Source organism: Erinaceus europaeus, chromosome 1, assembly GCF_950295315.1.
Source record: "Erinaceus europaeus chromosome 1, mEriEur2.1, whole genome shotgun sequence".
Lineage (NCBI taxonomy): Eukaryota > Metazoa > Chordata > Mammalia > Eulipotyphla > Erinaceidae > Erinaceus > Erinaceus europaeus.
Genome location: NC_080162.1, coordinates 104949012 through 104976352, shown reverse-complemented (window position 1 = coordinate 104976352; position 27341 = coordinate 104949012). Strand labels below are relative to the sequence as shown.

Below are 27341 nucleotides of genomic sequence, written 5' to 3'. Positions count from 1 at the left end.
AAAAAAAGGTAGTTTTTATAACCTTTGACCCAACACATGCATAATCTCTCCTACTACTGATACTCCTCACCACAGTGTAGTATCTTTATTATAACAACTGACCTTAAACCTCATTATCACACAAAAGCCACCATTTTCATTAGGGTTCACTCTTCCTGTTGTACATTCTGTGGATTTAGATAAGTATATAATTACTTGCACCCACCATTATGGTAGTATTTCCTAAAATCTTCTGCTCTACCTTTTCATCCCTCTTTATCTCTGTACCCCATCAACCAATTTTTTTTTTGTCTCTCTCGCTTTTCTGAGAATCATACAGTTGGAACCATGCTGTTTTCAGCCTCTTTAGGTTGTCTTTTACAGTATGCACATAAATTTCTTTTATGTCTTTTCATGACTAGATAGCTTATTTCTTTTTAGTGCTAAATACACAGTTGTGTACTTCTGTTATTAATTCTCAAGTCTTCTGAGTCTGTGCCTCTGGCAGTGAACCTCATAAGTGCTTCTCATTCATTCCTTGCTGCCCTACTCCATTAGATGGGAGAGTTAAGTGCACGTGGTGCGAAGCGAAAGGACCAGCATAAGGATCCCGGTTCAAGTCCCTGGCTCCCCACCTGCAGGGGAGTTGCTTCACGGACGGTGAAGCAGGTCTTCAAGTGTCTGTCTTTCTCTCCCCCTTTCTGTCTTCCCCATCTCTCTCCATTTCTCTCTGTCCTATCCAGCAACGATGATAAGTGGCAAACATTTTGGCATTTCACCATACATTAGCACAGTTTTATTAATTTTATTAATGTGATATTGCATCAAAGTAAAGGACTCTGAGGTCGGGGGGTGTGCTCAAGTCCAGGAACATGACTGTACTGTGGAGAAGGACCTTGGTGGGGGATTACAGTGTTATGTGGAAAACTGAGAAATGTATCACATACAGAAACGACTGTATTTTACTATCAACTGTATGCCATTAGTCTCCCTAATAAAGGAAAAAAAATTAATGATATTGTATTCATGCAATCAATATGCAGTCAGCATTTTGACTATAACTCTTTTCTAAGGGTCTGTCTCTGATTAATAGGGGAAAAGGGGGAAAAAAACTCCCTCCAAGTTCTATCTACCCTGGTTAATTTATGAAACCTATTGTAGTCCGGGAGGTGGCACAGTGGTGAAGCTTTGGACTCTCAAGCAAGAGGTCCTGAGTTCGATCCCCCATAGCACATGTGCCACAGTGATGAAAGCTATTGCTTTTTTTTTTACTCATTTTTGCTTTCTTTAAGCTTCTGTCTTAGAGGTTCTTCTTCCCTCTCTCCAAAGCACAAGTGCAGAGCTATTATGAATTCCCATCTCAAACTTCTGACCATGTGACTTAGCTTTTATGAAATCTATTTACACATACAGAAAAGATGTAATAATTTGTCATTAGCTATAAATAACACAAGGGGCAGGGTAGATACATAATGCTTATGCAAACTGACTCTCATGCCTGAGGCTCCCAAGTCCCAGGTTCAATCACCCGTTCAATCATAAACCAGAATTGAGTGGTACTCTGGTTAAAATAAAAAAAAAAGTCATCCAGGAGGTGGCACAGTGGATAAAGCATTAGACTCTCAAGCATGAGATCTTTTTTTAATATTATTTTAAAAATATTTATTTATTTATTCCTTTTTGTTGGGCTTGTTTTATTATTGTAGTTATTGTTGTTTGATAGGACAGAAATGGAGGGGGGGAAGACAGAGGGGGAGAGAAAGATATACCTGCAGACCTGCTTCACCGATTGTGAAGTGACTCCCCTGCAAGTGGGGAGCTGGGGGCTCGAACCGGGATCCTTAAGCCGGTCTTTGCGCTCTGTGCCACCTGCTCTTAACCTGCTGCGCTACCTCCCAACTCCAAAGCATGAGGTCTTGAGTTCAGTTCCCAGCAGCACATGTACCAGAGAGATCTCTGGTTCTTTCTCTCTCCTATCTATTTCTCACCAATAAATAAAATCTTAAACACAGACACACAATTCAGTTAGGAAAGTGTTTACTATCTCTATAAAGTAACAAAGTGAAAGCACTTAGATAAGTAAAGGGGAGAATAAAGCATGCAAGGATGTAACAACTTTAAGGACTTTTAAATAATTCTGCACATTGTCCAGTCCCTATACAATTTAACAGTAGTTAAGTAATTGCTTCTTCTTTTGCAGTAGTCAGTACATTTGTATGCCAATACTATCTATATATATTTAAATATAACCAAAGTCAACGAACTGTTTTTAAACGTTGTTACTCCAAAATTAATAAAATTAGTAACTAGAAATTTAACCTCTAACACAAAGTGTCATATTATTAACTAGTACTTGTAACGCATATTTTCTATTCCTTTCCATGCTATTACTACAATAAAAAAAATTCAGAGGCCTGGAAGTGGAATATCAAGTTGAACACATTACTATGCATAAAGACCCAGGCTCAAGGCCCCTGCTTGGATCCCAGCTTCACTATAAGCCAGAACTGAGCAGTGTGTTCTGGTCTCAGTCCCCCACCTCCCTTTCTCTCAGTATCTTTTTCTTTGTATCTACTCTTTCTCATTATAAAATAAATAAAAATATTTTTTTAAAAAACCTGATAAATGTCACACATGTAAAAACTACTTCATTTTACTGTTGACTGTAAACCATCCATCCCCCCTAATAAAGAATAAATAAGTAAAAGATTCACAGTAAGAATACATTGTGGGCAGGGGAGTAGATAGCGTAATGGTTATGCAAAGAGACTCTTATGCCTGAGGCTTTGAAGTTCCAGGTTCAATCCCCTGCACCACCATAAACCAGAACTGCTCAGTGCTATTTTAAAAAAAGCAAAAAAAGGGAGTCGGGCTGTAGCGCAGCGGGTTAAGCGCAGGTGGCGCAAAGCACAAGGACCGGCATAAGGATCCCGGTTTGAACCCCGGCTCCCCACCTGCAGGGGAGTCGCTTCACAGGCGGTGAAGCAGGTCTGCAGGTGTCTGTCTTTCTCTCCTCCTCTCTGTCTTCCCCTCCTCTCTCCATTTCTCTCTGTCCTATCCAACAACAACAACAATAATAACTACAACAATAAAACAACAAGGGCAACAAAAGGGAATAAATAAAACAAATATTTAAAAAAAGCAAAAAAAAAAAGAAAATATTGATTAAAATAAAATATTGTAAAATAAAAGAAAATATTGTAGCACAGCAGGTTAAGCGCACATAGCACAAAGCTTAAGGACCCAAATAAGGATCCAATTCGAGGCCCCGCTCCCCACCTGAAGGGGAGATGCTTCAAAAGCGGTGAAGCAGGTCTGCAGGTATCTTTCTCTCCCCCTCTCTGTCTTCCCCTCCTCTCTCCATTTCTCTCTGTCCTATCCAACAACAATCACATCAATAACAACAACAATAACTACAACAATAAAACAAGGGCAACAAAAGGGAATCAATAAATATAAAAGAAATATTTAAAAAAATATTGCAGAATGTTACCTTAGATAAATTGAAATGCTTAGATTAAAATTAGTGTCTTGTTGGGTATGGTGTAGAATTATACATTGTAATCTTAAAATATTGTAACTCAATTACAAATAAAAAATGGAAATAAAATCAATTATTTATTTAAAAATCACAGGAGGAAGAAGAAGGGGGAAAGAAATTAGTGTCTTAAAACTTCTCTTTGCCTACTGGAAATTATACAAAAGTGAATCAATACCTCAACTAAAACTTCATTCAGAAAAAGTTGTAAGGTGGTCTGGGAGGTGGTGCAGTGGATAAAGCATTGAACTCTCAAGCATGAGGCCCCAAGTACAATCCCCAGGCTAATGTCTGGTTCTTTCTCTCTCTCCTATCTTTCTCAAAAATAAATAAAATATTAAAGAAAAAAAAAGAGAAAAGTTGTAACTGATGAGAACCTGAAACATCTTAAGTTCGTCTACTTTTCTTACTTAAAAATCACTTTATAGGGAGTTGGGTGGTAGTGCAATGGGTTAAGTGCAGGTGGCGCAAAGTGCAAGGACCAGCTTAAAGATCCCGGTTCAAGCCCCCAGCTCCCCACCTACAGGGTAGTTGCTTCACAAGCGGTGAAGCAGGTCTGCAGGTGTCTATCTTTCTCTCCCCCCTCTGTCTTTCCCGCCTCTCTCCATTTCTCTCTGTCCTATCCAACAGCAATGACATCAATAATAATAATAACTACAACAATAAAGCAACAAGGGCAACAAAAGGGAATAAAGAAAATTCAAAAAAAATCACTTTATAGTAAAAGACTATCAATTTAACATAAGTAGGGTACATTTAATCTAGTGTGCAGTCATGTTACAATAACACATTCAAACATCTGTCTCACCTTCACTTCGGGATCATAAATGTAAATTATGTAGCTTCAGTTCAACATCAGCCTATTAATTTAGAAAAACCAAAATCTTAGGTCAATAGAGCTACAATATAACTAAATGTTATTAAAATTAATAGATTCAATTTTTAATATGGCTCACCAACTGGTTCAAAAGGCCACAAGCAGGAATTTCATACCTGCAAGAGAACACATGTAATAATGCTCATAAAATGGTATCTGTATTATCTGTATTCATGTGATTTGGGAATTAAATGCCAAATGAGTCAGCTTGACTTCAAGTGGTTTTTGTTTTTTACTGTTAACATGAAATTGTTAACACTAAAATTGATCAGACTAGTAGAATTAAGGTAAGAATAAGTTTAAATTTTTTTTAAAAGTATATTTAACGTGTGAACTACAAATATTCCTAGAAAACTGTAAGACAGAAAACATATTTTTATTTATTTACTGTACAGAGGCAGAAATCAAAAGGGACCAGGGAAATAGGGAGAGAAAAAGAGAAAAGCAGCAGCATTGTTTCTTCTGGTCATGAAGCTTTGCCCTGTAAGTGGAGACCAGGGGCTTGAACCTGCATACTTGCAAATTATAACATGAGTGCTCAACCAAGTGTGCCATCACTCAGCCCCCCAAAATAAATAAATAAATAAAGCCAACTACACACACACACACACACACACACACACACACACACACAACTGTTTTCTTGAAATAAGCTACAGAAAAATGTACCTAGGCTGGGGAGTATGGATTGACCTGTCAATGTCCATGTTCAGTGGGGAAGCAATTACAGAAGCCAGACCTTCCACCTTCTGCATCCCACAATGACCTTGGGTCCATACTCCCAGAGGGTTCAAGAATAGGAAAGCTATCAGGGGAGGGGAGGGGATACGGAGACCTGGTGGTGGGAGTTGGGTGGAGTTGTACCTCTCTTATCCAATGGTTTTGTCAATGCTTCCTTTTTATAAATAAAATATAAAAATAAAATAAAGAAAAATGTACATAATGCTATATATGTAAAAATAATTTTACCTGCTTTCCACACAAAACATGAAATTTTATTTAGAAACAATTTGTTAACTGTATAACTAACATATAGTAAAGAAAATGTTTGCAAATTATTCTTGCTTTCTTATACAGTTAGCTTATAATCTTCTATTTTTCCACTAAAAAAAAAAGATAAAAATAAAATCCATATTAGTGTATTGTACCAAAGTAAAAGACTCTAGGGTGGGTGGGTGGGGGTAGAGTACAGATCCTGGAAAAGGATGACAGATGTTATGTGGAAAACTGAGAAATGTTATGCATGTACAAACTATTCTATTTACTGTCGACTGTAAAACATTAATCCCCCAATAAAGAAAAAAATGTTTTTTAAAAAAGCCATAATACCTGGGAGTAGGGCAGTAGCGCAGCGGGTTAAGTGCATATGGCGCAAAGCACAAAGACCAGCGTAAGGATCCCGGTTAGAGCCCCAGCTCCCCAACTGCAGGGGAGTGGCTTCACAGGCAGTGAAGCAGGTCTGCAGGTATCAATCTTTCTCTTCCCTTCCTCTCTCCATCTCTCTGTCCTATCCAACAATAACTACAACAATAAAATAATAAGGTCAACAAAAGGGAATAAATAAATAAATATAAAATATATATATATAATTTTTTTTTTTAACCAGAGCACTGCTCAGCTCTGGCTTATGTTGGTGCAGGGGATTGAACCTGTGACTTCGGAGCCTCAGACATGAGAGTCTGTTTGCATAACCATTATGCTATCTACCCCAGCCCATAAAAAATATTTTTTAAAAAGCCATAATACCTATACTTAAAATATGATAAAGCCTTTCTGAGTAGATACTTTAAAAATAATTATCTCCTGGGGGGCTGGGTGGTAGTGCAGCATATTAAGCTCACATGGCACAGAGGACAAGGGCCGCTGTAAGAATCCCAGTTCAAGCCTCTGGCTTCCCACCTGCAGGGAGATCACTTCACAAGCCAGGTCTGCAGGTGTCTATCTTTCCTCCACTCTGTCTTCTCCTCTTCTTTCCATTTCTCTCTGTCCTATCTAACAGCAGTAGCAGCAAAAACAATAACAACAACAAGGGCAACAAAAATGGGGGGAAATGGCCCCCAGAAGCAGTGGATTTATAGTGCAGGCACCCAGCAATAACCCTGAAGGCAGTCATCATCATCATCTCCAACCCCAGTCTGGGGTATCCTGCCCTACGACTCAAAGAAGATTGATCCTGAAACAAGTACAGCCTGCTTCTGAAATACTACTAGCACTGTAACTTAAGCAACCTGTTAAAAAAGAAGAGAGAGACAGAGACAGAGAAAGAAAAAAAAAAGAAAAGGAAAGGAAAGAAAGAAAAAGAAAGAAGAGGAGAGGAGAGGAGAGGAGAGGAGAGGAGAGGAGAGGAGAGGAGAGGAGAGGAGAGGAGAGGAGAGGAGAGGAGAGGAGAGGAGAGGAGAGAAAAGAGAAACCGATTTTTGCTTGGTGTATCACTGCGGGGAGGGGGGGAGTTGAGGTCCTGGAACATGATGGCAGAGGAGGACCTAGAGGGGATTAAATTCTTATGTGGAAAACTGAGAAATGCTACATATGTATGAACTAGTGTATTTTACTGTTGATGTAAACCATTAATGCCCCCAAAAAAGAAGGGGGGGAGAAATCTGTTTTCTCCACTCCAAACACAAGTGAGCTACCTTTAGAAAGTTCAAAGGAGGGAGTTGAGCGGTGGCGCAGTGGGTTAAGCGCATGTGGCGCAAAGCACAGGGACTGGCGTAAGGATCCCCCGTTCGAGCCCCGGCTCCCCACCTGCAGGGGAGTCGCTTCACGGTGGTGAAGCAGGTCTGCAGGTGTCTATCTTTATCTCCTCCTCTCTGTCTTCCCCTCCTCTCACGGGCGGTGAAGCAGGTCTGAGGTGTCTTATCTTTATCTCCTCCTCTCTGTCTTCCCCTCCTCTCTCCATTTCTCTCTGTCCTATCCAACAACAAAGCAACGTCAACAATGGCAATAATAACTGCAACGAGGCTGCAACAAAAAGGGGGGGAAAATGGCCTCCAGGAGCGGTGGATTCATGGTGCAGGCACCGAGCCCAGCAATAACCCTGGAGGAAGAAAAAAAAAATTCAAAGGAGTTCACTTTTTTTCTTAATACTTTTAGCGCTTTCTTTATTCAAGCAACTTACACTAGAACTATTGGGTACTTTTACATTTTTCTACACTCTAATAACTTCAAGATGTTACTCTAAAACATGGTAGACATGTCCTAACATTCTGCATGGCTTTATCTTCATTTTAATCCCAAACATATACAGTCTATTTGAAAGGGATACAAAGTAAAGGATGTTAAATAGTGTTTTTATTTATTTATTTATTGGGGAATTAATGTTTTACATTCAACAGTAAATACAACATTAATTCCCCAATAAAAAAATTAAAAAAAAAAAACATTGGCGCCAATTCCATTTCAGGTTCTACTTGTGTTTTTTTTTTTTCCTTCTGATTTTGTTTTTCAACTTCTGCCTGAGAGTGAGATCATCCCATATTCATTCTTCTGTTTCTGACTTATATTTCACTTAACATGAATTTTTCAAGGTCCATCCAAGATCAGCTGAAAACAGTGAAGTCACCATTTTTTACAGCTGAGTAATACTACTGAGTAATTCCATTGTGTATATATACCACAACTTGCTCAGCCACTCATCTGTTGATGGACACGTGGGTTGCTTCCAGGTTTTGGCTATTACAAATGTGCTGCCAAGAACATTATGTGTACACAGATCTTTTTGGATGGGTGTGTTGGGTTCCTTAGGATATATCCCCAGGAGAGGAATTGCAGAATCATAGGGTAGGTCCACTTCTAGCCTTCTGAGAGTTCTCCAGACTGTTCTCCACAGAGGTTGGATCAATTGACATTCCCACCAGCAATGTAGGAGGGTTCCTTTGACCCCACACCCTCTCCAGCATTTGCTGCTGTTACCTTTTCTGATGTATGACATTCTCACAGGAGTGAAGTGATATCTCATTGTTGTCTTTATTTGCATTTCTCTGACAATCAGAGACTTGGAGCATTTTTTCATGTGTTTCTCGGCCTTTTGGTTCTCTTCTGTGGTGAATATCCATGTCCATGTCCTCCCCCCATTTTTGGATGGGGTTATTTGTTGTCTTGTTGCTGAGTTTGGCAAGCTCTTTATATATGTTGGTTATTAAATTCTTGTCTGATGTATGGCATGTAAAGATCTTCTCCCATTCTGTGCGGGGTCTCTTGGTTTGGGTAGTGGTTTCTTTTGCTGTGAAGAAGCTTTTTAATTTGATGTAGTCCCATAGGTTTATACTTGCCTTAGTCTTCTTTGTAATTGGATTCGTTTCATTGAAGATGTCTTTAAAATTTATGTGGAAAAGAGTTCTGCCAATATTTTCCTTTAAGTATCTGATAGTTTGTGGTCTAACATCCAAGTCCTTGATCCACTCGGAATTTACTTTTGTATTTGGTGAAATACAGTGGTTCAGTTTCATTCTTCTGCATGTTTCAACCCATTGTTTCCAACACCATTTGTTGAAGAAACTCTGCTTTCCCCATTTAATAGTCTGGGCCCCTTTGTCAAAGATTAGATGTCCATAGGTGTGGGGGTTAAATAGTGTTTTATATTGTGTTTTACAAATGTCTAAAATCAGAATGGTGAAAAAAAGTTGGTAAGTGGAAAAGAGATACAAAGTTCTAAATTTACCATCATTGTAAAAGAGAAAACCAAACCCACTTTGAAAATGAGAACTAAAGGCAAGTACAAACATGGAGTAAAAAACTCTCTGAAGGGGGATTGGGTGGTAGCTCAGTGGGTTATGCGCAAATAGCACAAAGTTCAAGGACCAGAATAAGAATCTTGGTTCGAGCCCCCAGCTCCCCACATGCAGGAGAGTCACTTCAGAAGCAGTGAAGCAGGTCTGCAGGTGTCTGTTTTTCTCTCCCCCCACCCCGCCCTCCCCTCCTCTCTTCATTTCTCTGTGTCCTTCCAATCCAACAACAATGACATCAATAACAGCAATAATAATAACTACAACAACAATAAAACGATCAAGACAGCAAAAGGGGAAAAATAGCCTCCAAGAAGTAGGGAAGAGGGAAAGTAGAAACATGTCCTGTCACATAATGAAAAAAAAAAAACTCATATTGTGAGCATAGAGAAGGCTCAAAGGAACAATGACGTCACTATTATACTTAACAGGAAACAAAACAATTGTTAAAAAGGTACTAAAGCTGTATTCTATTACAGCAAATTTTGGGACTCAGATGGAAGAAGGGAGAAACATTAAGGGAAGGTTAGGAGTTGAAGTCCCTCTAGAACAAGATGATGGTTTGGTTGAAGGTGAAGGTCACTGACACTTAGAGAAATGTGAAAATGTACCCCTGCGACAGCAACAACCTTGTAAATCAGCATTTCCTCAAATAAAGTGTAATAATGACTAGGTAAATAAGTAAGTAAGCAAATAAGAAAAGTTATCAAAAAATAATAACTACACAGAACTGAAAAACTCAAATTTTTTTTTTTTTTGCCTCCAGGGTTATTGCTGGGGGTCGGTGCCTACACTATGAATCCACTGCTCCTGAAGGCCATTTTTCCCATTTTGTTGCCTTTGTTGTTAGCCCAGTTGTCATTATTGTTGTTGTTGTTGTTGGATGGGACAGAGAGAAATCAAGAGAGGAAAGGAAGACAGAGAGAGGGAGAGAAAGAAAGACACCTGCAGACCTGCTTCAATGCCAGTGAAGCAAAGCCCCTGCGGGTGAGGAGCCGGGGCTCGAGCCGGAATCCCTACACCCACCCTTGGGCTTTGTGCCATGTGCGCTTAACCCCCTGCACTACCGCCCCACCCCTGAAGAACTCAAATCTTAAGGAGTTGCCAGAAGAAATCATCATCTGTAAAATGCTAGAAGAAGCCGTAGAGGCTAGCAACAATCCTTCTTGAACATGTGAAAGTAAAAAGCTGTTCTTTTCGGGAGTCAGGCGGTGGCGCAGCTGGTTAAGCGCATGTGGCACAAAGCGCAAAGAACCCACATAAGGATCCCAGTTCGAGCCCCCAGCTCCCCACCTGCAGGGGTGTCACTTCAGGTCTGCAGGTGTCTTTCTTTCCCCTTCTGTCTTCCCCTCCTCTCTCCATTTCTCTCTGTCCTACCCAACAACAACCACAATGTTAAACAATATGGGCAACAAAAGGGAAAATAAATAAATAATAAAAAAACATTATTCTTTTCCTAATGACTCACCAAATTTATGCACACAAACACATATTTAGCTTTCTAAAATAAAACAAGCAGTCTAAAGACATATAGCGTATCATGAACATGTAACTATCCACCCAGTAATTTATAATATCAGTTTACATAAAGATATAAAAATCTATATGCATGCATATTTTTATGGTAAACTATCATAAAGTAAAACAAATACAAACTTTCAATAATAAGACCACTGTTTTGCCTCTAGAGGGCGGAACTTGGTCTTCTGGAAAACTCTAAACAAGAGAAGTTACTCTAAGACTTCACACAAAAAGAGAGAGAGAAAAATAAAAGGTAAGGTTCCAAAGGCCTCCTGATTAACATTACCTTATCTCGGTGAAATTTTTCATGATGCCCACTGAACCAACAGCAATATTTAATCATCTATTTAATGGGTAGCCATGTCTAACAATTCAATAAGGATCACGCTATAATTTAGTAGTCATTTGGAAAGTTAACACACATAAATTGGAATTAAAAATTCTATTTCGGCCCCAATGACCATCAGGCATGTACTGTGTATGTATGCCTGTTGTGCGCTTGCTTCATTTTACAAACCTTGACATTAGATTTAACACCACACTACCACCCTTGTTTCTATTCCACACTGTACTTCAGACAGTAGATAATGCTCATCACAGCAGCCTCAGAAAAGTCAGATTCACAAAGATCTGATGGAAATATTATGGTGGCATTTAATATTGAAAATGTATACTACATCAAGCTACTTATCTACTTTGTATATGCTGTATGTAGAGTATTACTGAGTTTGCCAAAGGTTTACCTGTAGATAACTGCAATTTAGAGGATTTATAGATTGAGACTCACTGCACAGTTTTAAATCCCAGCAGATATTAAACTAGTCAATGTTTTAATAACTTCTAAATAAATTTTACTATTGAAAATAATTTTTTGGAGTTGGGCAGTAGCACAGTGGGTTAAGTGCAGGTGGTGGCAAATGCTAGATGAAGAAGTGCAGGTGGTGAAAAGCGCAAGGACTGGTGTAAGGATCCCAGTTGGAGCCCTAGCTCCCCACCTGCAGGGGAGTCGCTTCACAGGCGGTGGAGAAGGTCTGCAGGTGTCTGTCTTTCTCTCCCCCTCTCGATTTCTCTCTGCTCTAGCCAACAATGATGAAATCAATAACAACCACAACAATAAAAAAAGAAGAAAATTTTTAAGAAACTTTTAAATTTTTCTCTTTTGTTGCCCTTTATTGTGTAGTTATTATTGCTGTTGTTAGATAGGACAGAGAGAAATGGAGAGAGGAGGGGAAGACAGAGAGGACGAGAGAAAGATAAACACCTACAGACCTGCTTCACTGCCTGTAAAGGACTCCGCTGCAGGTGAGGAGCCAGGGGCTCCAACCTGGATCCTGATGCCGGTTCTTGCACTTTGCGCCATGTGTGCTTAACCTTCTGCGCCACCGCCCGGCTCCCAGAAAATGATTTTTTATTTCTAAAATTACCTCTTGTATTTATAAAATCAGTTTTCCTTTGGGCAATAAAAGGAATACTATGGGGCCAGGGTGTGGCGCACCTGACTAAGTGTACACATTATAGAACACAAAGACCAGGATTCAAGCCCCCGTCCCCACCTGCAGGGGGAAAGCTTTACAAGTGGCGAGGCAGGGCTGCAGGTGTCTGTCTCTCAATTTCTGTCGGCCTATGCAATATATAAATAAAAATATTTTTTAAAATACTACTAAATTCTTAAGGGAAGATTGTTTTATTCCAATTTGAGTGATAATTATTGGCTCTATGGGATTATTTTTTACAAATTCTGATTGTGTTAAATCTGATAAGCTACAACAGGGTGAGAGAAAAATAGAAATTGTATTATACTGGACAGGAGTAGATAGCATAATGGTTATGCAAGAGACTCTCATGCCTGAGGCTCCAAGGTCCCAAATTCAATCCCTGCACCACCATAAACAAGAACTGAGCAGTGCTCTGGAAAAAAAAAAAAAAAAGAAAAATGTATTATATACCTCCTTCTGAAAACAGTGTCTCTGAACTTCAAATGCTAACCAGGTATGGATAGATAACATAATGGTTATACAAAGAGATTCTAATGCCTGAGGCTCACAAAGTCTCAGGTTCAAACCCCCACAACCACCACTGCCATAAATCACAGCTGAGCAGTGCTCTGATAAAAATAATAATGCTAAGTAATCCATTCCGTTTCATAGTCTCCTTGATTTTCTGATATTTAGTTTAAAAAGATCTGAAGTTCTAAAAGAAAAAAAAATTGAATAATTCAGGAATATGGATAATAACAAAAATCTTTACAGAACTGGCTTTTAAATTACTATAAACAGATTATATATACTCCTACCTACTTCACAAAGCCAGTAGCTTTGCAATCTTCTGGTACACCAGAAAGGTGACCAAGGAAAGAGCTTGACCTCATCAACTCAATATTTGCTTTATAACTATTTCATCAATTCATAATTAACCATATCCATGCCACTGGTAAATGTTACAGTGCTGAAATGTAAGATGAAGTATGTGGTACGAGCAATTAGCTAACTTAATGCACAAAGAGACTCTCATGCCTGAGGCTCCAAAGCTCCAGATTCAACCCCCCATACCACCATAATCCACAGCTGATCAGTGTACTGGTTCAAAAAAAAAAACCAAGAAATTTAAGGTCACTACAAATATTAGTATATAAAAAAAAACAAAAGTAAAATATGGTTAGTTATCAAGAAAAGAACAGTTGAAAAGAAAAACTAAGATATACTAATTTGATTGTATTAGTACTTACCTGCTGAATGATTTTGGAAGTTTTCTGAAGATTCTCTCTGGGAGGGACTTTACCAAACAATTTCCAACCAGGAGCACTATAAGCAAGTGATTTGAGTTCCTTTGTTCTTTTTGGGAAAAGGTTTCTGAAATATAGAAAAGTTACATGAATTATGTGTTTGAAACATGCAAAGGTTATATGAATTATTTTTTGGTAGCCAGACAACTGCTTAATTTTTAAAGTATATTCTCAAGACAGATACAAAGTTTTGTTTGTTTGTTTCTTGCCTCCAGGGTTATTACTGGGGCTCAGTGCCTGCACTAGGAATCCACTGCTCCTGGAAGCTATTTTTTTTCCCCTTTTGTTGCCCTTATCACTGTTGTTGGATAGGAGAGAAATAGAGAAGGGTAAGACAGAGGGGGAGAGAAAGATAGACACCTGTAGACCTGCTTCACGGCTTGTGAAGTGACCCCCGGCAGGGGGAGAGCTGGGGGTTGGAACCAGGATCTTTACACAGGTCCTTGCGCTTTGCGCCATGTGTGCTTAACCCACTGCGCTACCACCCGGCTTCCTAAACTTTTTTTTTTTTAAATCATTGTTGGGGCTCCACAGTTCAAGGCTGATTATGGTGGAGTGTGTGTGTGTGAGAGAGAGAGTTGTGTGTGTGTGTACACATACATACATACACCCATTTTGGTATGCTATGTAATTACACCACCGTAACAACAACCCTGTAAGTCAACATTTCCTCAAAAAGTGATTTAAAAGATAGCGACAGAAGGAGAGACAGGACAAAGGGAGAGAGGGAAAGATACCACAATACTAATTAAGCCCAGTGTAGTGGGGGACAGGTTGGAACCTGGGTCACTCACATAATAAAGCAGGCATCCTTCCCAGGTGAGCTATCTTCCAAGCCCATAGTAAAAACACTTTTTTTTTTTTTTGCCTCCAGGGTTATTGCTGGGGCTGGGTGCCTGCACCAGGAATCCACTACTCCTAGAGACCATTTTTTTCCCCTTTTGTTGCCTTTGTTTTATCATTGTTGTGGTTATTATTGTTGTTATTGCTGCTGTTGTTGGATAGGACAGAGAGAAATGGAGAGAGGAGGAGAGACAGAGAGGGGGAGAGAAAGACACCTGCAGAACTGCTTCACCACTGTGAAGCGACACCTCTGCAGGTGGGGAGCTGGGGTCTCGAACCGGGATCCTTGCAGGGGTCCCTGCGCTTCACACCACTTGCGCTTAACCCGCCGCGCTACCGCCCAACTCCCAACAAAACACTTTTAAATAAAATACTTTTTTTTTTTTGCCTCCAGGGTTATCGCTGGGGCTCGATGCCATCACTACAAATCCACTGCTCCTGGGGGCCATTTTTTCCAGTAAGACAGAGAGAAGTTGAGAGGCGTTGGGAAGATAAGAGAGGGAAGAGAAAGATAGATACCTGCAGACCTATTTCACCACTTGTGAAGCGATGCCCCTGCAGATGAGGGGCCAGGGTCTCTAACCGGGACCCTTGCAGGGGGTTCTTACGCCTAGAACTATGAGCACTTAACCCGGTGTGCCACTACCCAGCCATTTTTTTCAATATTTTAATTTATTATTGGATAGAGGCAGAGAGAACTTGAAAGGGCAAGGGGAGGGACAGAGAGATACCTACAGCACCGTTTCACTACTCATGAAGCTTTCCTCCTGCAGGTGGGGATCAGGGGCCTGAAACTGGGTTCTTGTGCACTCTAATGTGTGCTTAACAAGGTGCGCCATCTCCTGGCCCCTTGTAATAAAATAATTTCTAAAACACCACAATTTGATTCAGTTAGGACTACCTAGTTTATATAGAAATATTAGAAACTTATACGAGAAACTAAGAAAAATTAGTCACAAATAAGATAAAATATTTGCTTTGAATTAGGGATAAAGTGTATACTAGAACTGACTGCACACATTCTTGGCAATAAAAGTCAACAATGCAAAAATAAAGAAGCCAATGATAACCTCATAAAATCGGTAAAGAAGTAATATCGGGGTTGGGCGGTAGCACGGCGGGTCAAGCGCACGTGGAGCGAAGACAAGGACCAGCATAAGTATCCTGGTTGGAGCCCCGGCTCCCCACCTGCAAGGTAGTCCCTTCACAGGCGGTGAAGCAGGTCTGCAGGTGTCTATCTTTCTCTCCCCCTCTCTGTCTCTCTCCATTTCTCTCTGTCCTATCCAACAATGACGACATCAATAACAGTAATAATACTAACTACAACAACAATAAAAAATAAAATAAAAACAAGGGCAACAAAAGTGGGGAAGCAAATTTAAAAAAATTAAATAATATAATCTTTTGGGGAAATGCTTCCTATTTTTAGTAACAAATTTGTTACTGTCTATAGTGAAGTACATCTGAGACTCCATGGCCATAATATGAGTATGAGTATATGTAGTATATTCTATACAATTCCCATCATAAATCCAACAAGGTTTTTGAAGAACTTGGGGTTGGGGGAAGTTCTTTAGATTTTTATCAAATAATAAAGGACCAAAAACAGTTGATACATGGAACATACATGTATCTGAGTTGTCTTACCAGGCACCCCAATTTATAAAACTGTTAATTTATAACACATCATGGTAATAAGCCAGAAATAAAGAAATTGACCAGTGGAAAAGAAGATCCAACTCACAAGCACATGTAAACCTAAGTGTAAACAACAGCAGATCAAATAACAAACTGATAACTTATTTAATACATGCTACTAAGGCCTTTTGTTGTCAATTCCTAGGAAATAAAATTAAAGTCCTACTCTGCTCCCAATGGAATATATGACTCTCCTAAGTTTTAGAAATGCAGAAATGATTTTTTAAAATAATCTCACAGCGGGAGTTGGGCTGTAGCGCAGCGGGTTAAGCGCAGGTGGCGCAAAGCACAAGGACCAGCATAAGGATCCCGGTTCGAACCCCGGCTCCCCACCTGCAGGGGAGTCGCTTCACAGGTGGTGAAGCAGGTCTGCAGGTGTCTATCTTTCTCTCCTCCTCTCTCCATTTCTCTCTGTCCTATCCAACAACAACAACAACAATAATAACTACAACAATAAAAAAAAAGGGCAACAAAAGGGAATAAATAAAATAAATATTTAAAAAAATAATAATAAATAATCTCACAGCAGAAAAACATGTAAAAACAAGAACCAAAAACCACTCATTATTTTTTAAAACTAACAAAATAATCAATAATGAAATGAGGGGCTTCTGGTCTGGGGAAAAGCACATGGTTATACAATAAAGCTCTCATGCCTGAGCTTCTGAGATCCCAGGCTCAATCTCTGACACCACCATAAGCAAATTTGACCAATGCTTAGGTTAAGAAATAAATTAATAATTATAAAGAAATCTACCAAGAAATGTTTAACTTCAAGAGTAACAGAATTAATAAGTGAGATCACAAACTAAAGTCAGAATACAATATATACAAATAAACTAGCAAAGTAAGATAATTGATCAGATCAAATTTAGAGGGAGAGGGATGCTGCTAGGAATTGGCATTGGTGGCATAATCACCTTTCTAGTACAAAGTGGAACAGACATAAAAAACAGCCATCTAGAAGTACTTTTATCAACATGTACCGGATTAAGTCCTGGATATGTGCACTTGAAGACATGCATAGAAACACTCAAGGTAGGAGTCGGGCAGTAGCGCAGTACAGGTACAGGTGGTGCAAAGCGTAGGGACCGGCATAAGGATCCCGGTCCAAGCCCCCTGGGCTCCCCACCTGCAAGGGAGTTGCTTCACAAGTGGTGAAGCAGGTCTGCAGGTGTCTATCTCTCCTCCTCTCTGTCTTCCCCTCCTCTCTCCATTTCTCTCTGTCCTACCCAACAACAATGACATCAATAACAAGAACAGTAATAACTACAACAACAAGGAAACAACAAGGGCAACAAAAGGGAATAAATAAATAAATATTAAAAAGAAACATTCAAGGCAATACTGTTCAAAAGACCAATATTTTAACAGCCTCAGTATTCTGAATATTTTAAAAGTTTAGTATCTGTACATTATACGCACAACTGAAGTCTTCCTCCTCCCTAAAGTGTAACGGTCCCCAACACCTTCTCAAATCTCACCTGCATCCCCCTCTTAAAGTTCACAACAGACAGAACACAACACAACACAACTAGCATCATCGTACATTTTTCCTCTCTTTGTGTCTTAAGTTCCACCTTAAGATGAGTGAGGCCATGTCGTATTTCTCCTTCTCCTTCTGGTTTATCTTACTTAACATGGTTGCTTCAAAGCCCCTGCCCCCCTCAAAAAAAAAAAAGATTGCCCCCCTTTTTTCTTAGATATTTTTATTTGAGGGGGAGGAAGGAGGGGCACACAAGAGTATCACTCTGGTACTTGTAATGTCAGGACTTTAACTCAGGACTTCATACTTAAGGGTCTAATGTTTTATTCACTCTACCAACTCCTGGGCTGCAATTTCAACATTTCTGACAGCTAAGTAGTAAATATTTCATTGTGTATATTTGTCTCAACTTCCTTTTTTCCCTTGCCTCCAGGAAGGACTTCATAACCTGCATCATTCCACATCTTGTAGTGGATGATTTCTGTTTGTTTTCTTCAGATAGATGGTGAAAGGCAGAGAGGAAGAAAGGCAGAAAGTTGAGACTGTACTGCAATGTTTCACAGTTACCTATCAGAACCAATAAAGAGGTCTGTGGGGCCACATGGGCGTGATTAGATCTGAAAGTTATTATTTTTTTATTGTGATTAGATCTGAGAGTTATTTTTTATTAAGATTTTTTTATGGGGGCCAGGTGGTAGAGCAGCAGGTTAAGCACACAGGGCACAACGCACAAGGACCAGTGTAAGGATCCCAGTTCAAGCCCCCCAACCCCCCACATGCATGGGGGGTTGCTTCACAAGCAGTAATGCAGGCCTGCAAATGTCAATCTTTCTCTCCCCCTCTCCTGTCTTCCCTTCCTCTCTGCCCTATCCAATAATAACAATAACAACAACCAGGGCAACAAAAATGGGAAAAAATGGCCTCTAGGAGCAGTGATTTGTAGAGCAGGCATCGAGCCATAATGATAATTCTGGAGGCAACAACAACAAAAGATTATTTATTTATTAGAAAGGTAGGAGAAGACAGAGAAAGAACCAGACATCACTCTGGTATATGTGCTGCCAGGAATCTAACTCAGGACCTCATGCTTGAGAATCTAATACTTTATGCACTGTGCCATCCCGGAGACCACGATCTGAAAGCTATTTAAAGGGGCATTCTGTGGAAACAGCTTTTTTTTTTTTTGCCTCCAGGGTTATTGTTACTGTTGTTATTGCTGTTGTTGTTGGATAGGACAGAAAGAAATCTAGAGAGGAAGGAAAGACAGAGGGAGAAAGACACCTGCAGACCTGCTTTATCACTTGTGAAGCGACCCCCTGAAGGTGGGGAGCCGGGGCTCCAACTGAGATTTTTACTCTGGTCCATGTGCCTCATGCCATGTGCGCTTAACCCGCTGTGCTACTACCTGGCCCCTAAAACAGCTTTCTCATGGTACCCTGTCTCTTTGGGAATGCAAATTGATTGAGGAAGAACAGATTTATGGCAGAAGGTGACTCACAACACATGCTGCAGGTAGACTTGTGTTCTTTCACTTACTCCTAATGTAACTTAGTTTTACTTACTGACCCTGAGACCTGAACATCAAGCAGTTACCGCAACTTCCAGATGCCTAATAAAACCAAACAGCTGTTTTTATATCCAAACAGCTGCCTTTGTTTTTTCAACAATTGCTGGGATAAGTCACTTATTATATCATCTTCACATTTCAGGAAAAGAAACAGATTCTTAACTTCTTCCTCATTATTCATTTTCACCTGAGGGGTTTAATTCTGGTGACAACATTACTGCTTAGCAGCAGAGAGGATCCAGTTTGTTCTGCTTTCCTTAAGAAGCTAATGCAGGGAGTCCGGCGGTAGCAAGGCAGGTTAAGCGCACGTGGTGCAAAGCGCAGGGACCGGCTCAAGGATCCCGGTTCGAGCCCCCGGCTCCCCACCTGCAGGGGAGTCGCTTCACAAGTGGTGAAGCAGGTCTGCAGGTGTCTGTCTTTCTCTCCCCCCTCTCTGTCTTCCCCTCCTCTCTCCATTTCTCTCTGTCCTATCCAACAACGACGACATCAACAACAATAATAGCTACAACAACAATGGAAACAACAAGGGCAACAAAAAGGAAATAAATATTAAAAAAAAAAAAAAGAACATAAGAGAGCAAAAAAAAAAAAAAAGAAGCTAATGCAACCCCACAGGAAATATGTTTGCAAAGGCAGTTTCATTTAATTATTTTTCTTTTTTTTAATCTTTCATTATTATATTAATTTATTGGATAGAGATAACCAGAAATCGAGAGGAAGGGGGAGATAGAGAGGGAGAGGGAGAGAGAGACACTTGCAGCCCTGCTTCACAGCTCATGAAGCTTTCTCCCTGTGGGTAGGGACCGAGGGCTTGAACCTAGGTCCAGGTGTGCCACCACCGGGCCCCTTTAATTACTTTTCTTTTATTTTCTTTTCTTTTTCTTCTTTTTTTTTTTTTTGCCACCAAGGCTATCACTGCTCTGGACATTCTGCCCCCCCCCCCTTTTTTCTATTTCATTTAACAGGACAGAGAAATTGAGAGAAGACAGAGAAAGACGGTTACCTGGAGACCTACTTCACCACTCATGAAATGTCCCCCCCACAGGTGGGGAGCAGGGGTTCAACCTGGGTCCTTGCGTGTGGTCACATCTGAGCCCAAATGAGTGCACCACCGCCCAGCCTTGCAAAGGTATAGTTTTAGATTCAATTTCATCTTTAATCATCTTATAGGGGAAATTATTTCATCATATTAAAGGTGATGTTTAGAGGTATCATTTGCATCTTATGTCTATTTTCCTAGTGATTCTAAGCTCAGGTGGGCTGATAAAGAAGTGTTATTGGAGAATCAGTAGGTGGCTCATTGGGATGCATTGGATCGACCTTCTCGTGGTGCATCCCGTGAGTACCCATTTATTGGGGAAACTGACGATCCTTCCTAGCCGACTGAATCCACATGGATCCCAGTCACTTTCAAAGCCAGCAACAAGCAGACATCAGGCTCAACCTGACGCTGTTGACTGGCTACGGAAGAAGGGCAAACGCTCGAAGAAGAAGGTGGCTCACCTGGTTAAGCACACATATTACCATGCACAAGGGCCCAGGTTTGGACCCCCAGCCACCATATGGGAGTGCCCATAGAGAGGAGCTCCATGAGTGATGCAGATAGCATAATGGATATGCAAAAAGACTTACATGCTGGAAGCACCAAAGGACCCCTGTTCAATCCCCTATACCACCATAAGCCAGAGCTAAGCGGAGGTGGGCAGAGCTGAGGACTGCTCTAGTAAAAATAAACAAGAAGAAAGCAATGAAAGTCTCTTGCTGGGAGTCAGGCGGTAGCTCAGCAGGTTAAGCACAGATGGTGAAAAACGCAAGGACTGGCATAAGGATCCCAGTTCGAGCCCCGGCACCCACCTGCAGGGGGGTCGCTTCACAAATGGTGAAGAAGTTCTGCAGGTGTCTTTCTCTCCCTGTGTCTGTTTTCCCCATCTCTCTCCATTTCTCTCTGTCCTATCCAACAACAATGACATAAGTAACAACAATAATCTCTACAACAATAAAACAAGGGCAACAAAAGGAAATAATTTAAAAAAAAAGAAAGTCTCTTGCTTATTAACACATGCCTCATATATCTGAGTGTGTTTCATTTTTCCGAGACATAATTTCTCTTATTTAAAAAAAAAAAAAAGCTACCTATGGCATAAATAAGTCAGGCAATTTGCCTGCTATACTCAATTCAAGGATAAAGCTAACTAACTGAAGTGAAAGGAATGTCATTTATGCCAAGGAAGTTCTGGATTTGATTTCTAAGGTAGCCAGATCTCCAGGGTTTGGATCTTTGAAGAACTGGCAAACCTGTTTATATATCTAAGACAAAGACATGTAAATTCCACAGTGTCAAAATATGGAACTTTTTCCCTCCCATTTAATATTTATTTATTTATTTACTTTTCACTAAAGAGAGCAACAGAGAGAAAAAGTGAGAAAACAGAGCACTGCTCAGCTGTGGTTTATGGTGGTGCAGGGGGTTGAACCTGGAACTGTAAAGGCTCAGGCATGAAAGTCTTTTGCATAATCATTATGCTATCTCCTCAATCCTCAGGCGGTGGAATCTAACACTATAAAAACAATGAATGTTGGGACAGGGTGGTGGGGCACCTGGTTGAGCCCATGCATTACAATGCTCAAGAACCCAGGTTCGAGCCCCCAGTCCCCACCTGCAGAGGGAAAGCTTTATCATGGTGAAAGCAGGGCTGCAGGTGTCTCTCTCCCTCTCTTATCACCCCTTTCCCTCTTGATTTCTGGCTGTCTCTGTCCAATAAATAAAGATTAAAAAAAAAAAAAGCACAAGGACCTGCGTGAGGATCCTAGTTCGAGCCCCCCGGCTCCCCACCTGCAGGGGAATCACATCACAGGTGGTGAAGCAGAAGATCTGCAGGTGTCTGTTTTTCTCTCCCCCTCTCTGTCTTCCCCTCCTCTCTCCATCTCTCTCTGTCCTATCCAATGACAGCAACAACAGTAATAACCACAACAATGATAAAAAAACAACAAGGGAAACAAAAGGGGAAAAAATGGTCTCCAGGAGCAGTGGATTTGTGGTGCAGGCACTGAGCCCTGGCAATAACCCCCCTGGAGGCAAAAAAAAAAAAATGAATGTCTAGTCCTGAATCTTTAACAAAATGAACAATATTGTAGAATTTGTTGGGAAGGATTGTTTTGCCCAATGTTTACATCTTCATGAGAACTGTAAAGGACTAAAGTTTAATCACCACTGAAGAAAGAAAAGAAGGGGAGTTGGGCGGTAGCGCAGTGGGTTAAGTGCATGTGGCGCAAAGCGCAAGGACCTGTGTAAGGATCCTGGTTCGAGCCCCGGCTCTCCATCTGCAGGGGAGTCACTTCACAGGCAGTGAAGCAGGTCTGTAGGTGTTTATCTTTCTCTCCCCCTCTCTGTCTTCCCCTCCTCTCTCCATTTCTCTCTGTCTTATCCTACTATAACGACATCAATAACAACAATAATAACTACAACAATAAAACAACAAGGGCAACAAAAGGGAAAATAAATAAATATAGAAAGAAAGAAAGAACGAAAGAAAGAAAGGAAGAAAAGAAGGGGCCTGGCAGTGCACACATGGTTAAGCACACACATTATAATGCACAAAGACCTGGGTTCAAGCCCCTGGTCCCCACCTGCAGGGGGAAAGCTTCACAAGTGGAGAAGCAGAGCTGCAGGTGTCTTTCTGTCTCTCTCTCCCTCTCTTTCCCCCTCCCCCTCAATTGCTGTCTCTATCCAATAATAAAATAACGAAAATAAATAAATAAATAAATAAATAAATAAATAAGGCCTCCAGGAGAGAAGGAGTTGTGCATGCATGGAGCCTCAGCAATAAGCCTGGTGACAAAAAAAAAAAAAAAAAAAAAAAAAAAAAAAACTAGAATTATTTTCCAAACAGAAAACAGTCATCCAAAGAGTAATGTCAATTTGAAGAATATGAAATCTCACGATTGCCACCTCAACATGCTTCAGTTCAGCTCAGACTGTGTCTGAGACTTCACGTGTGGAATGACGACCCTCCAGCTTCATTACACGGGTGAGACCTTTCCTTACATAGTATTCTCTAATTCCATCCCAGGCGGTTCACTTTCTAACAAAGTCCCAAAACCTAGATATACACCAGTTTCTGTGAGAGAGAGCATATGTTCACACGTATCCATAAACTACTGCAAAATATATACCTGAAAGCAGAAGTACACTAGAGTTTGCAGTGAGTACCCCCCTAACACTTCCTCTCCACTATTCCAAGCTTTGGGTCCATGATTGCTCAACAATTTCTTTGGCTTTGTATATTAACTCTCTTTTCAATCACCAGGTTCCAGATGCCATCAAGATGCTGGCCAGGCTTCCCTGGACTGAAGACCCGCCAATGTATCCTGGAGCTCCGCTTCCCCAGAGACCCATCCTACTAGGGAAAGAAAGAGGCAGACTGGGAGTATGGACCGACCAGTCAACGCCCATGTTCAGCGGGGAAGCAATTACAGAAGCCAGACCTTCCACCTTCTGCAACCCACAACGACCCTGAGTCCATGCTCCCAGAGGGATAGAGAATGGGAAAGCTATCAGGGGAGGGGGTGGGATATGGAGATTGGTTGGTGGGAATTGTGTGGAGTTGTACCCCTCCTACCCTATGGATTTGTTAATTTATCCTTTCTTAAATAAAAAATAAATAAATAAATAAAGAATATGAAATCTATACCAAATATTCAAACTCTGCCTCAACCGAAGATGGACAGCTAAAAGCACATCAACTTCTTGGACTTTGTATTTATATTTCCCTAAAGTATAATAGACGGTCAAAAAGAAAACATTATCTAGGTCATGGAATGTCACACTTAACTACAGAATTAGTTTAAGGAAGTACTATCTCTTTAAAATGCAGTATTTTGGCTACCCTTTATTTTGGATTAAAGATCTGACATGAAGATTACTGACATTCTTTCCAAACCTCAATCATTTTTCACTTGAAAAAGATTTTCAGCTTGACTATATACAATAATGACAATTTTTTTCTTGCCAGCTAACTTAATTCCAAGAATTTTCTTTTCCAGACTTTCTGGATATTGATTTTGCTGTTATTACAAATGCTTAAAATTAAAAATAACAATAATAATTGAAGATGGCTTAACTTTCCACACACGAAGATGAAGCTTTGAGTCCCTGGCTACCACATGGGAGCACTATGCAATGGGGAAGTTTCACAAGCTGCGGAACAGTGCTGAGGTGTCTCATTTCTCTCTATTCCTCTCTGCTTCAAACTTTCTATCTGCTGTAAGCTCACTGTAATAATTTAAATATTCGAAAAGACAGAAACTACAGGGGGAAAAGGGAAGGATACAGAAAAATACCTTTAGGATAAGAACATGAGCAGTAACTAGGAATAACAGCATAGAAAATGAGTAAAATATTCCAGTCACCAGGACAAAAGTTATCTATTAATCTAAGAGAAAGCTGAGAAAGGCAAAACTGATGATGGGTGGATGGATGGGTGGATACTAACCATATCTGTGACTGTTATTCTTCTTGTTTTCTTTCTTTTCTTTCTTTCTTTTTTAACCAGAGCACTGTTCAGCTCTGGCTTATGGTGGTGCGGGGGACTGAACCTGGGACTTTGGAGCCTCAGGCATTATGCTATCTACCCTCCACCTCTTTTTTTTTTTTTTTTTTTTACCAGAGCACTGACCAGCTCTGGCTTATGGTGGTGCAGTGAGGATTGAACCTGGACATATATATATATGAATATTTATTTTCCCTTTTGTTGTCCTTGTTGTAGTTATTATTGCTGTCATTGTTGTTGGATAGGACAGAGAGAAATGGAGAGAGGAAGGGAAGACAGGAGGGGCACAGAAAGACAGACACCTGTAGAACTGCTTCACCGCCTATGAAGTGACTTCCCTGCAGGTGGGGTGCCAGGGGCTCGAACCGGGATCCTACCAGTCCTAGCGCTTTGCACCACTGTGCACTTAACCCACTGTGATACTGCGACTCCCTGAACCTGGGACCTTGAAGCCTCAGACACAAGAGTCTTTTTGCATAACCATTTATGCTATCTATCCCCGCCCTTATTTTTTTCTTTTTGCTACCATGGCTATGGCTGGGGCTTGATACCAGCATTACAAATCCACAGCTCCTGGAGGTCTTTTTTCCCTTCCTTTCTTTCTTTCTGTTTTATTTTCTAGGACAGAGAAAAACTGAGAAAGGAGGGAGAGGTAGAGAGGAAAAGAGAAAGATAAGACAACTGCAGACCAGCTTTACTACTCATGAAACATCCCCCCTGCAGATGGAGAGCAGGGTTTGGAACCAGGTCCTTGTGCATGATAATATGTGTTTCACACCCCTCAGTCCTCTGTGATTGCTTTTCCATTTGTCCCTCTGTATGTATAAATAAATAAATAATAAATAAATAAATGGAGCCAGGTAATGGCACAACCGGTTAAGCTTACATAGTACCATGTGCAAGGACCAGGGTTGGAAATCCCACTCCCCACCTGCAGGGGGATGCTTTACAATAGTGGTGAAGCAAGGCTGCAGGTGTCTCTCTGACTCTCTCCCTCTCTATCTTCCACCACTCACAGGACTTTCCCTAATGCCGTGCATGTGGTGCCACATCCTTATGCACAGTAAATAAAGTGTACACTCCACTGGGTGAGCTATCACTAGGCTCCAAACTGGACTTTTTTTCTAAGAGGGGAAAAAAAAATCAAAAGTAAGCATTATGGAAAATGAAAAATAAGACCAAGTAGGGTCTAACCCCCAGAATACAAAGTTCATTCAATATTTAAATGTCGGTGTGGAGCCAGTGAAATAGCTCATTTGGATAGTGTGCTGCTTTGCTTATCAAATGTCAATGTAATCTACCATGTCGACAGTCTAAAGAAGAAACCATATGATCATACTACTCCCCACCATGTTACTTGTTTTTGACAATATCCTAAATCCATCCTTGATTCTTTTTCTTTTTAATGCAGTAGACGAAGAATAGAATGAAAATTCTAGTTATGGGCATCTACAAAAGAAATGTACCACACACAAATTATGAAACACCCAAATGCCTGGAGACTGGAAACAATTAAGATATCTGCCCTCATCACTTTCAGTCAAGATCATACTGGAAATTCTAGTTAGTGCAATAATGCAAGAAAGATTAATATGTACAGATTGGAAAATAAAACATAAAAATGTCTTAAAGAAAACATGATTGGAGCCAGTGGGTGGTGCACCTGGTTAAGGGCACACATTGCAATCACTCCTTTGGTTCTACTGGCCCAGCTTTCTATTTTAAAACACTAAAAAGATAATATATAGGGGCCAGGTGGTGGCATACTTGTTTTAGCATACATGCTACAATGCACAAGGACCCAGGTTTGAGCCCCCAGTCCCCACCTGGAAGAGGAAAGCTTTGCAAGTGGTAAAGCAGTGCTGCAGGTGTCTCTGTCTCTCTTCCCCTCTATCTCCTCCTTCCCTCTTGATTTTTGTCTCTAGCCAATAAATAAAAAAAATCTTAAAGATAATATACTGACTAATATGATTCATCCATTTTGTTTGCTAATAAATCCTATTTAGCTACCTTAGTGTTCCATATACATAATGAGAATCAATAGCATTTGCTGAATGAGTAAATTGGTAAGACAACTGTTCTATAACAAGAATCAAAAAAACAAAACCTGTGTAGCAAGCTTTAATGCTAATGGGTAATTATGTAAAAGAACTGACTTGTTCTTTGAAGCTTAAATAGCAAATTAGGACTAGGAACATTACAAAGAGCTTCACTGCTTTTACATAAAGAACCTTCTAATAATTATCTCTCAATAAACTGCCTTGAGGAAACAAAGCACCTCCTGAAGGAAAAAATTCAAGTTCAGACTAAACATCATCACTTGCCTAAACTCTTACAGAAAAAAAATAATAAAATAAAAAATGGCGGTCTGGAAAGTGGCTCAGCAGGTGCAGCGCATACTTTCTATGCATAAGGCAGTGCTCCCTGGTGGTCTAGTGGTTAGGATTCGGCGCTCTCTATGCATAAGGCATTGGGTTGGATCCCAGAACCACATGAGCTCCAAAACCAAAAAATACCATACCATTATGGGATGGGAGTTAGATAGCATAATGGTTATTTAGAGACTCTCATACCTGAGGATCCAAAGCCCTCGGCATCAGCACCATAATCAGAGCTGTGCTCTAAATAAATAAATAAATAAAACAGCAGTCATTTTTGCTTATGCAAAAAGACTCTCATGCCTGAGGCTCTAAGGCCCCAGGTTCAACTAACTCTCAGCATCAACGTTAGCCAGATGTGAGCAGTGCCCTGGTTAAAAAAAGAGAGAGAGAAAAAGA

At 40.4% G+C, this 27341-nt stretch overlaps 1 protein-coding gene and 1 long non-coding RNA gene across 5 annotated transcripts in view; one reads left to right on the top strand and one right to left on the bottom strand.

Annotated features, from left to right (window-relative positions):
• The window catches only part of LOC132538952 (uncharacterized), a 310731-nt gene that overhangs the window by 171652 nt on the left and 111738 nt on the right, over positions 1-27341 (top strand). The gene's annotated exons all lie outside the window — the stretch shown is intronic.
• Positions 1-27341, bottom strand: part of TBC1D12 (TBC1 domain family member 12) — a 105194-nt gene that overhangs the window by 65113 nt on the left and 12740 nt on the right. For 3 of the 4 annotated variants that reach the window (XM_060192244.1, XM_060192251.1, XM_060192258.1), the window contains exon 2: positions 13365-13488. In XM_060192244.1, the coding sequence (XP_060048227.1) occupies positions 13365-13488 (124 nt within the window). Of the gene's footprint in view, positions 1-4473; positions 4493-13364; positions 13489-27341 lie in introns of those variants that run through there. The other variant, XM_016193653.2, reaches the window with a different exon arrangement.